The sequence below is a fragment of the Erinaceus europaeus genome, chromosome 7, assembly GCF_950295315.1.
Source record: "Erinaceus europaeus chromosome 7, mEriEur2.1, whole genome shotgun sequence".
NCBI lineage: Eukaryota > Metazoa > Chordata > Mammalia > Eulipotyphla > Erinaceidae > Erinaceus > Erinaceus europaeus.
The window spans coordinates 32,818,026-32,830,817 of record NC_080168.1 but is presented as its reverse complement, the minus strand read 5'-3'; the positions used below and the strand labels follow the sequence as shown (position 1 = coordinate 32,830,817).

The window sequence follows — 12,792 nt, the reverse complement described above, 5'->3', positions numbered from 1 at the left end:
TTCATAGAAGCTGGCAGGGAGTATTCCAGTGTCTTCAATCTTCTGGAAGACTTTTAAAAGTAGAGGTATTAGTTCTTCTCTGAAGGTTTTGTAGAATTCATTTGTAAAACCATCTGGTCCAGGACTTTTAATTTGGGAAGATTTTTGATAACTGTTTCAATTTCATTAGCTGTGATGGGCCTGTTCATGCTATCTACTTCCTCTTTACTTAGTTTTGGAAGTTGGTAGGTATCTAGGAAATTGTCCATTTCTTCCAGGTTCTCTAGCTTGGTGGCATATAGTTGTTCATAGAAGCCTTGCATGATATGTTGAATTTCTGCGGTGTCTGTTGTGATATCTCCTCTTTCATTTACTATCTGATTTATTTGGGTCTTCTCCCTTTTTTGTTTTGTGAGTCTGGCTAAAGGTTTGTTGATTTTGTTCACTCTTTTGAAGAACCAACATTTACTTTCATTGATCTTTTGTATGTTTTTATTATTTTCAATGTTCTTTATTTCTGCCCTAACTTTAGTGATTTCTGTCCTTCTGGTTGCTTTAGGGTTCCTTTGTTGTTCTTCTTCTAGGTCTTCAAGATGTGCAATCAGGCTTTTTATTTGTGCTTTCTCTTGTTTCCTAATGTGTGCTTGTATGGCTATGAACTTCCCTCTCAGTACTGCCTTAGCTGTGTCCCAAATATTTTGATAGCTTGTCTTCATTTTCATTGAACTCGCGAAACATTTTGATTTCTTCCTTGATTTCCTCTTTGACCCAGTAGTTGTTAAGGAGTGTACTGTTGAGATTCCACATTTCTGGACTATTACTAATCTTTTGTTGATTGTTAAGTGTTAGTTTAATTCCACTGTGGTCTGAGAAGATGCTTGGGATTATTTCAATGCTCTTGAATTTGCTGATGATGTCTTTGTGGCCTAACATATGGTCTATCCTTGAGAATGACCCATATGGCCTTGAGTAAAATGTGTATTCCAGTTTCTTGGGATGAATGACTCTGAAAATGTCCAATAGTTCTATTTTATCTATCTACTCATTTAGTTCCCTTATGTCTTTATTGATTTTTTGCATGGATGATCTGTCAAGTTGAGAGAGTGGAATGTTGAAGTCCCCTACTATGACTGTGCTGCTGTTAATATATTGCTGTAGCTCTTTCAGTAGACATTTGATGTATTTAGATGGCGTCTCATTGGGTGCATAGATGTTAATAATTGTTATCCTCTGAGCATTAAGTAGTGTCCATTTCTATCTTTTTAAATCTTATCTATCTTACTGTTTATCGTGTCAGATATGAGAATAGATATGAGAATAGCTGTCCCTGCCCTTTTTTTGTGGGCCACTGGCTTGTATGATAGTTTTCCATCCCTTCACTTTAAGTCTGTATTTGTCTTGTTGAGTTAAGTGGGTTTCCTGTAGACTGCATATTGTTGGGTTGTGTTTTCTGATCTATCTTCCTACTCTGTGTCTTTTAATAGGTGAATTGAGGCCATTGACATTTATTGATATCAAATATTGAAGATATTTTAATGCCATTCTTGTAGAGTTTTAGAGTGTTCTGATATCTGGCATATTTATGGTCTGACTGTTTAGAGGAGACCTTTCAGAACTTATTTCAGGGCAGGCTTGGTGATAGTTGATTCCTTTAATTGTTGCTTGTCTGAGAAGGTTTTGATGCCTCCATCTATTCTGAATGATAGTAGCAGGATACAGTATTCTTGGTTGAAATCCTTTCTCATTGAGTGGTCAATAGATATCTTGTCATTCTCTTCTGGCCTGTAATGTTTGTGTGTAGAAGTCTGCTGCTAATCTTATGGGTTTTCCTCTGTAGGTGATTCTTTGTATTTCTCTTGCAGCCTTCAAGATCCTTTCTTTATCCTTATTCCTTTCCATTCTAAATATGATGTGTCTTGGTGTCTTTAAATCTGGGTTAATTCTGTTTGGGACCCTCTGGGCTTCTTGAACCTTTATGTCTTTGATGTCTAAACTAGAGATGTTTCAGATAATATGTGCTGAAGAATGCTTTCTTCCTCTCCCTCTCTTCCTCTGGTAAGCAATAATGCATATATTGTTTCTTTTGAAGTCATCCCATAGGTCTCTGTTGTTGTTTTCAATATCTCTTAGTCTCTTTTTGAGGTCTCTTACTTCTTTTTTTTTTTTTAAAGATTTTATTTATTTATGAGAAAGATAGGAGGAAGAGAAAGAACCAGATATCACTCTGGCACACATGCTGTGGGGGATCGAACTCAGGACCTCATGCTTGAGAGTTCAAAGCTTTACCACTGCGCCACCTCCCGGACCACCTCTTACTTCTTTTTTAGTTGTCTCTAATTCATCGTCGATCCTGCTAATTCTGTCTCCAGCCTCATTGATTCTATTCTCTCTCCCCTCTACTGTTTTCTGGAGTCATCTATTTTGTTACCCTGTTCTGATACTGTTTTAGCTTGTTCAGCTAATTGTGTACTTAGATCAGGTATTTCAGCTTTCAGCTCTCTAATAACCTTGAGATAATTAGTGTTTTCTTCCAGAGTCTCATTTGTTGTTTCTGAATTTCTGATGACAATTCTTTCAACCTCTTTACTCACTCCTGTGATTATTTCCTTAACTAGTGTTTTGGTGTGGACCTCATTATTTTGTGCTTCACCCTTGGGGGGGGCTTTTAGCTGGACTCTTGTCCTGGTTCATTTCTCCAATATTTCTTCTTGTTGGTTTAATCATTTTATATATTATGCTATGATGTCCCTCTCTCAGTACTTTTCAAAGTAGTGTTTACTATTGCCTGGACTGACTGTGTCTAAATAAGGTAATTAAAGGGTTCACAGTTGTGGAAGTTAACAGTTGTTTCAGTAGTATTTCTGATTTGGAGCACAGTGGCTTAAAAGCCTCTTTTGTGCTTTTCTTCCCTGTCGGCTATGGGAGCCTGAGGGCTTTTAAACTATAAGTAGGCTTCTTAATCACTGACTCCTGACCAAGAGATAAAGCAGGGTGTGGCAGAGATAATCCAGTGGTTTTGCAAAGAGACTTTCACAGCCCCACAACTATGCCATGGAGGTATAGGTCTTCTCCTGAGTTTTCTTGTTAGTTCTCTGTCCCCTGGTGTAAGCCCAGGGCCTCCTTGCCACTGTCCCAGATTCTGAGGGCTGTAGCAATGGAGACTCAGAGTTGCACTTGGTGAGTCTCAGGGGAGTCCTCTCCTTCCTTCAGCTGTCTCCTTGTTGGTGGAGCAGACTGGAGGTGGTGTCTCAACTGATAAACTGCTGGACTGTTACCAGCCACGTAATCTCTCCCTAGGCTCCTCTCTGTCCACCGGCCACATGTGTTTGCACTCACCGGTGATTTGGTGGGTTCCTGAAGTCGTTCTAGTCCTGTCTTGTTTCGGTATCAGGTGGTCTCCTTTGGTATTCCTAGTTGATCGGGAGAGGAAAAGAGAGGAACCCCTTCAAACACTTTTATATGCTCATTGCACCTCTGCAAATCCTAGAACTCCTGACATGGGTTGTTTCCCCAGAGATTGCTTAAGGAATTTAAGGAATTTCTCTCTCTCTGGTGGAAGAATTTGTTCATGCTGAGAGTAGAGAAAAGGTTCGGAAGAGAGCCAGAAAAAGCAAAAACCATGTAAGATGTTTCCGCTAGCTTAACTGAAGAATCACGGTTGGAGCAGTAAATGACCCAGTGCATCTCTCCTTTCTGGAAGGGTTCACTGTTTGATGCCACCGTGTCTCTTTTCCCCCTGGGCATGTGAAGTCCCCATTCATCTAGCTGGGCTGCTTCAAGGGTATGTCCACAGAATATAAATCCTCAGAGAGGTTTAAAGACATATAGGGTAAGAAGAGCCACAGGAATGAAGATTTAAGAACAAAACACAGGAATAAAAGGAACTGGCTCCCTATCTGGACCTGAATGTTCATAATACTGAAAATGTTTGCTTAAGGCTAGTCTGGAGCAGGCATAGTAGATGAGAACCATAGAGCTTGTATTTTGAAATGTAAGAGGCAAATAAAAAGTAAATCGGTTCTGAAGAAAAGGGGGAAAAAGAGGGCAGATGAATAGTATAGTTTATAGTTTTTTAAAAAAATTTTATTTATAAAAAGGAAACACTGACAAAAACCATAGAATAAGAGGGGTACAACTCCACACAATTCCCACCACCAGAACTCCGTATCCCATCCCCTCCACTGATAGCTTTCCTATTCTTTACCCCTCTGGGAGTATGGACCCAGGGTCATTGTGGGGTGCAGAAGGTGGAAGGTCTGGCTTCTGTAATTGCTTCCCCAGGGCCCCAGCTGATGGGGTGGCCTGACAGTGACTAAAGAGTCATCGTTAAAGTATGCAAGTCTCTTGCCCTTATTCAGCTTTTGCTGTCCTTACTTTGATAAGGTTAGCTTTGGAGTGAGTGGGGGAAGTGTAATGGGAAGTAGGTGAGGAAGGTATCTAAGTCTAAGTAGACACTATTTCATTAGGAACTTTATGGTGTCTTTTTAGGTCTTTCTACTTGCTTGCTGCATATACTGACTCACTGCAGACTATTGTGTACTTTTGCTTTCAGGTATATATTTTGCCCTAGTTTATGGTTATATGTGAACATATGCCCTGTCTCATGGGACCTGGTCTATATCTAGGTTTTGGGATTTTGTTAGGAAGTGAACCACCTGAAATGGAATTAGAGAATACTATGAAAGGAAAGACCTCACCTGAGTAATGAGGCTGAAAGGTTGACATCCCATGTCTGATGTCTCTGGATACAGTCGGAAATGAAGCACGCTGAGGTGATACTTGTTGGGTCGGAACAGTATAGTTTTTAAAACTAATACCTACTCCTAGAAAACATCTCTCCTCTTCTAAGTTTAAGGTGCACACTTACCAATGCGTTTATTCCAGAAACTAAAATGAACTGTTTTAGGAGTTCTGCCTGTCATCGACATGCGGTCCTTCTATCTGTCTGACTTTCTCCCTCCCCTTTTGTTGCCCTTGTTGTTTTTATTGTTGGTGTAGTTATTGATGTTGTCATTGTTGGAGAGGACAGAGAAAAATGGAGAGAGGAGGGTAAGACAGAGAGGGGAAGAGAAAGATAGACTTGAAAATCCCATTGTTAAGATCTGTTATGTCATACAAGACCACCATAATTATGTCCTTTAATGTTATTTACATAGAGCTATATCTTATAAAGTGACACCACCAGTTGCTTCTGTTCTCCCTGGTCAAAAATTATAGGTAATTTAATATTTCAAAGAAAAAATTATTATTAGAAATGTATTAACAGTTTAAGCCCACAGTTAAAATTCAATCAGATTACCAATTTGAAGTCTTAAGTGCTTAGACTGAAGGAATATATACTTACAACTATGGTCTGTGCATCAAAAAGTTTGAGAAATTCAATTCATTTTTCCCTTCTCGTGTATATTAAATAGTGATTTGTGAGATTATAAATTAATTGGAATGTATATTAACACCATTCTTGCCACCTAAGGTCTGTGTTTCTCCTCCCCTGTCCCCCACAATGAAGTTAAACATCTACCCTCACCCTCATTCTCTACCCAGAGATTTTTGCTTTGGTGCAATACTCTAAACTCAGAGATTGAATCCCCAGAACCTCCATAAGCCAGAGCTGAGCAGTGCTTTGGCCTCTCTCTCTCTCTCTCTGCATGTTTCTTTTTGTGTCTCTCTCTTTCATTGAAATAAATAAAAATTAAAGCTAATTAATGAATGTTAAATAAATTAAATTAAATATGATCAGGCATAGTGAGTCCCCTGAAAGGTATTAGGATAGAGAGGGTTGACTCAATTTTCAAAAGTCAGCACATTTCCATCTTATAAATAATTAATATTTCCTATTATTTTTATCACATGTGTATACATAACACATAAACATGTATGTACCCATATGTGTATGTGTGTGTTTCACTTCAAAATGCAATGGTTTGGGGACCGGGTGGTAGCACAGCAGGTTAAGCACACATGGCACAAAGCGCAAGGACTAGCGTAAGGATCCTGGTTCAAGTCCTCAGCTCCCCACCTGCAGGGGGATCACCTCGCAAGTGGTGAGGCAGGTCTGCAAGTGCCTCTCTTTCTCTCCCCCTCTCTGCCCATCCTTTCTTGATTTCTCTTTGTCCTATCCAACAACAACAACAACAACAGCAATGACAACAGTAATAACAACAAGGGCAACAAAATGGAAAAAATGGCCTCCAGGAGCAGTGGATTTGTGGTGCAGGCACCGAGCCCCAGCAATAACCCTGGAGGCAAAAATAATAATAATAAAATAAAATTTTAAAAAATGCTGTGGTTTGAGACCTTTCAAAGTACATAGCTGCTATCTGTGGCCCTTAGCACCCTGACCATGCCTGGCCTCCAGTGCATGTGGAGAAAGCTACGGTCTTGTGGTAGAGACCATTCACTAGTAGTCATTAGCTCACTCTCTCAGTTTACCTTGTAGCTGATCATTGATAGCAAGCCGAAACTTTTTTTTCAGTTTCTTTATTAGGGGATTAATGTTCTAAATTCAACAGTAAATACAATAGCTTGTACATGCATAACATTTCTTTGTTTGCCACATAACAATACAACCCCCACTAGGTCTTCTGCCAACCTGGTCCAGGACCTGTACTCTCCCACCCACCCAGCCCAGTCTTTTACTTTGGTGCAATACACCAACTTCAGTTCAGGTTCTGCTTGCATTTTTCTCTTCTGATCTTTGTTTTCAAGTTCTGCCTGAGAGTGAGATCATCCCATATTCATCTTTCTGTTTCAAGCAGAAACTTTTTAACCAGTTGAAATTTAACCAGATTTTTAACCAGTTTCCATTCCATTTATTCTTCTCCATATCTTATTTAAATTGTCTGTAGCTTTAAAAGATAAGGAACAAACAACATAGATATTTAAGTAACAGGTTAATGAAGAACTTTAATACTGAGAAATTCACCTTGGGGCTGGGCAGTGACACACCCGGTTAAGTACACATGTTACCAAGCTCAAGACCCAGGTTTGAGCCTTTGCTCCTCACTGCATTCTCTCTCAGTTTCTCTTTATCCTATCTAGTAAAAATTAGGGAAGAAAAAAAAAAGAAAGAAAGAAAAACAAAAAAATGGCCACCGGGAGTGGCAGACTTATAGTGCTGACACCAATCCTCAGTGACTGGAGGCAAAAAAAAAAAGAAATAATAATAGTAATAATAGTAATCGTAATAAATAAATAAAAATTTAAAAAGAAATTCACTTCACCAGATTTCTATTTATAGTACATAAAATTAGGGTGCTATAATGATAGCATCTTAGATTCATTGAAAGAGGGTATTCAATTTGTAGGTTTGGCACTTTTATCTCTTCTCTTAAAATGTGTGTTATCTCTACACTGTGTCCTTAAGTTGCCTTCCATTTGAACAAAAAGGTACATGCTGTTTTCATATGGGCTTGACATAGGGACTTTTGTTTGCCCCAGACTTTTCTCAGGAGGAGAAACGTTAGTTCAGCTTTGCACATATGGTTTCCTTGATAGTGTCAGGTTGACTCTTTATTTCCTTTGCTAGGGGTGCAGGCTGCATCTTTATTGAAATGTTCCAGGGTCAACCTCTGTTTCCTGGAGTTTCCAACATCCTTGAACAGCTGGAGAAGATCTGGGAGGTAAGAGAAAAATTCCTCTTAGGAAGGAAATATCTTTGCCTTTGAGACTTTAAACCAGATTCTGCCTTTGAGGAAATGAAGCAGTCCATCCACTTTGGAACATGTCATTATCCCACAGTTGTGGACAGTGTGGTATTTACTATGGGTATAAGTACCTTGGAATGAGTGGTGAGGGAATCTCCTGATGTTCTTGCCCTGTTATAGCTGGTGAATCCTACTATGTCCCCTCCTATGCTAGTCTCAATCTCCCAGAGTGGTTTCTGCCATTCCTGCTATGGGCTTTCCTGCCTTACCACTCCTACCCCCAACCCAACCCTGGTTCCAATTCATCCAGGTATTTGGCTCTGAGTCTTTGTCAGCTGAAGAGAAGACACCAGTTTTTCACAGAACTTTTTTCACAAAGACTTTTTATGTTAATATAAAAGAAGTATGTATTATGTTCCTCCCAAGACAAATTCTTTTTAAAAAATACTATATTTATTTATTTACTGAATAGAGACAAAGAGATATAGAGAGGGAAGGGGGAGATAGGGTGAGAGAGAGACACACATACATACACACCTGCAGCCTTGCTTCACCACTCATGAAGCTTCCCCCTGCAGGTAGGGACTGGGGGCTTGAATCTGGATCTTTGGACTTTGTAATATGCACCTAACTGGGTGTACCACAGTCAGGCACCTCTCCAAACCAAATTCTTCTTCTTCTCCTCCTCCAACTCCTCCTTCTTCTTTTTTTTTGCCTTCAGGGTTATCACTGGGGCTGCCTGCACTGTGAATCCACTGCTCTTGGAGGCTTTTTTTTTGGATAGGACAGAGAGAAATTGAGAGAGGAGGGAAAGACAGAGAGGGGAAGAAAAGGATAGACACCTGCAGACCTGCTTCACCGCTTGTGAAGTGACCCCCCTGCAGGTGGGGAGCCAGGGACTCGAACTGGGATCGTTGCGCGGGTCCTTGCAATTAGCACTATGTGTACTTTTCTCTGAATTTTCTCCTTAGAAGTGTCTCATATATGTGGAATCATATCTTGTTTGTCTTTGTGTCTGGCTTATTTCACCTAGTATAATTTCAAGGTTCATTCATGTTGAAGCATGCATCAAAATACTTGACATCTCATGTGCTGGGAGGTTGTCACATGTTCTCCTACATCCCATCCCCTTGCAGATCTGCTTCAAGCAGGCATCTATCTGGAGAAATCTTGCTAACAATCTCCCGTGCAGATATCTTAGGAAATATTGCCAAAGTGGACTTTTGGTGTGCTGGTGAAGAAACTGGCCTTCCCTCAAGCCCTCTTATACTTTTAATTTATTCACTCCAATATTTAATTTTTGTCTGTCCAGGAATGATAGAAAAATGTATTTTCAAATTGCACTTCCACTGTGAGGTTCTTTTTTTTTTTTTTTTAAATAAATTAAGTCTTAACCATACATAAATGTGAGGAAAATCCTTAGGGAAAATTTGTGAAAAGGGAAAACAGTGGCCAGTGTACAGAGAGTCCTTGGCTCACCTTTGGGGAGAGGTCCTGTTGGGGAAGGGTAAGAATGGTACAAGCAAAGAAGGAGAAAAAAAATTCTATGCAAAAAATTCAGCTTTGTGCTCTAGATTCACAATTCAGAAGACATTGTTTTCTGGCAAAAATAAAGTGTCTTTTCTGAATTTAAGACATAAGATTAATCACTACCATTAAATTTTCGAAACGTTGCGGGTATTACAACTTGAGAAAAATTGGACCATGTTCGAAAACTGAAAAGAAAAAAGAATGTTTTTCAAGCCAGAAGATTCTTTCTCAGAACTTTTTTGCCAGAAAGATAAGTACAACCTTCATCCAGCACTGTTGGCTGTGACATCTAAACTGGAAACAGTCTAATGTCATGGCTTTGGAGTAAGAGCTAGGTTTGAATTTTATCCCCTTTCTAGCAAAAGGAATAGAATTAAGATATGTAGTTTCCCTGAACTTCATTTTTCTTGATTTTTAACTAAGGTTACATACATAGTGATTTTCTTTTTTATTGTTTTAATTTACTTATTTTTGGATAGGGACAGAGAGAAACTGAGAAGGGAGGGGATATAGAGAGAGAGAAGAAGACAGAGAGACACCTGCAGCCCTGCTTCACCACTCATGAAGCTTTTCCTCTGCAGGTGGGGACCAGGGGCTTGAACCTAGATCCTTATGCACTGTAATGTGTGCACTTAACCAGATGTGCCACGGCCAGGCCCCCACGCATAGCTCCATGCAGCACAAGTGCTCACTAAGTGTTTGATTCCTCCTCTTCTCACATTCTATTGTGATTCTCATTGCTACTGTCGAGATGCTTCAATAGACTAATCATAGTTTTACTAATAATTTTAACTTAATTATTCTATTTCCTACTAGCTACTATTTCTTGTACATGATGGACCAAAGATAGTTAGCGCTGCCTAGACTTCCCCTTGCAGTGACCTTGTACACATTTGAAGAGTCTTTTCTAATAATTTATTCAGGATGTAGTACTTATTGAACATTCATAATAAAACTTCTCTGCCATGTCTTATAAAAATGTAGGGTGGAGGGTAGATAGCATAATAGTTATGCAAAGAGACTTTCATGCCTGCGGCTCCAAAGTTCCCCCCCGCACCACCATAAACCAGAGCTGAACAGTGCTCTGGTAAAAAAAAAAAAAAAATACACAGCTTTGAAAAAGGAATGGAGAAGAATAGGGGAACACATGACCTGTGACTTCAGTCGACATGGGATGACTGATTAAGAACAAATGAATGTATGTAAAAGTGTGTATGTCCAATGTATACATAGTTCATAGAAATTACAGTACTGGGCTAAGGTGTCTATTAGGTTGTTTGAAAAGTTGCACATAAACTGATTTTTTAATAAATACTTTTATTTATTTATGATAAAGATAGGAGGAGAGAGAAAGAACCAGACATCACTCTGGTACATGTGCTACCAGGGATCGAACTTGGGACCTCATTGTTCAGAATCCAATGCTTTATCTGCTGTGCCACCTCCCGGACCACATAAACTGATTTTTTTAAACATGACATATTGTTTCAGTGCCCATGCTCTTAAAAACAGTCACTTTACAGTTCTTTGCATTCATTGACAGCATAGCACTTGGAGACCATCAAACAGAAAGAATGAGCTAGACAATTCAGTTATTGCTTCAAATTTCCAAGACTGGCCTTGGTCACTGACACTAGCCATCTAACGGATGTTTTAGGTAACTCAGTACAAGAAAGAATGTGGACTTGAATCTACCCATAAAATCACAGAACCTGTGTGATGCAGAAAAAACAAATACATGTCAACAGATTAACTCAACAGGTCCTTCCAGGAAGCTATGATCAGATCTACCATCATTCATATTACACTGCTATAGATCAGAAAGACTTTATTTTAGAAACAACCCACGACAGATTTAAAACAAGTAAAACATACTAGAAATAGCACTGGCCTGGAGTCAAGAGACACTAGTTTGGAACTCAGCTATCACTTCAGGTTAGGAGGTAGAGCAAGTCACATAACCAATCCTTGCGGGTCTTTATCATCAAAAATTGGATTTGACTTTCTGATTCCATGAAGGTATGACTTATTTGAACAAGGTGTAAAAGAGGATATTGCAATTTCTGTCTTTTTTAATCATAACATTTTCCTCTATCCATTATACTTCCTCCACCCACATACAATGAGTTATTTCTAAATCTGTCAGTTGTTGACTTTCAATTATACTGATTCATTTTGCTTAGCTGTACTTTGTGGACCCCAGAAGATTAGCTTTCTTTTCTTATTTCTTTCTCTCTTTTCTCTTTCTTTCTTTTTTTTTTTTTCTTTTTTTACTAGAGCACTGATCAGCTCTAGCTTATGGTAGTGTAGGGCACTGAACCTGGGACTTTGGAGCCTCAGGCATAAGGGTCTCTTTGCGTAACCATTATGCTATCTCCCCCCCTACCAAAGTTAGATTTCTTGAGTCTCATTTTCCACTGTGTACAGTCAGCAGTGTGCTTGTTGTGCTGTATGCTACTGTATCTCAAGCAGTTTAGAAAATGAAACAGATTAAAAATAGCTACTTAACTTTTTGTCATATTGAAAACATGGTTTCCATAGATGGCAATAGGAAAACTAGTTTAGGTTGTTAAACATGTGATGTAGTGATTGCTGCTTTGTAAGTTTTGTATGTATCCTATATTTCTTGACTTCGAACCATGACTTTCCTCAACCTTTATCATGAGGCTTCACTCTTAAGAATAAAGACATGCAGGGGCTGGGTGATGGCGCACCTGGTTAAGTACACATATTACAGTGCTCAGGGACTCAGGTTCGAGCCCCCAGTTCCCACCTTCAGGGGAAAAGCTTTGCGCAAGTGTTGAAGCAGTGCTGCTGGTGTCTGTCTCCCTCTCTATCACTCCCTTCCTTCTCGATTTCTGGATGTCTCTATCCAATAAATAAATAAAGATAATGCAAAAAAATTTTTAAAAAAGAATAAGGACATAATGAGAAGTCCTAAGTCTTTACTTTACTCTCCTAAAATGCCTCTGTGTGTATGTCTGTTCACATTTAAATAGCTAACACTACTACTTTCTGATCAGTTTTTTTTGAGATCTTCAGGCATGAATCTGTTTGCAAACTTTTTTTTTTTTCTTAACCAGAGCACTGCTCAGCTCTGGTTTATGGTGGTGCAGAGGACTGAACCTGGGATTTGGGAGCCTCAGGCATGAGAGTCTTTTTGCATAATCTTTATGCTATCTACCCCCACCCCAGTTTTTTGTTTGTTTGTTTGTTTTAAGGAAATCTAGGCCTTTCAATAAGTACTTTTTAGCAAATAATCCCAGATGTGGTTCTAAAATCAGAAAAAAACTATGCAAAGTTTAAATTCATTAATTAAAGATGCCTTTAGTTCCCATCCCAAGGAAGGCTTATAAACAGCCCTTCAGCCCACTGTGGTTTCAAATAGAGCACTCACTAGTGGCCTTTTAAGAGCCTTCAGGGAGGGAGAAAATCAAAAGTTTCTAGTTTTCCAGTTTCTCAAAAAGTGAAGTAGAGACTTAGTAATTTTCTCAAGTGAAAAAGAATTCAATAACTTTCAAATAGAAACTAAGCATCACATTTCCAAATAAAGGATATTGAATTTTGTTTGAACTTTCTGAATCTCAAGCTTAAAACTTTTAGCATAATATTTCAGAATTTTTTTGCAGCCATTTTT

General features: G+C 39.0%; 1 protein-coding gene across 9 annotated transcripts in view; it reads left to right on the top strand.

Annotated features, from left to right (window-relative positions):
- Positions 1–12,792, top strand: part of CDK15 (cyclin dependent kinase 15) — a 155,218-nt gene that overhangs the window by 82,548 nt on the left and 59,878 nt on the right. For all 9 annotated transcript variants that reach the window (XM_060194133.1, XM_060194129.1, XM_060194127.1 and 6 more), the window contains one exon: positions 7,508–7,601. In XM_060194133.1, the coding sequence (XP_060050116.1) occupies positions 7,508–7,601 (94 nt within the window). The remainder of the gene's footprint in view (positions 1–7,507; positions 7,602–12,792) is intronic.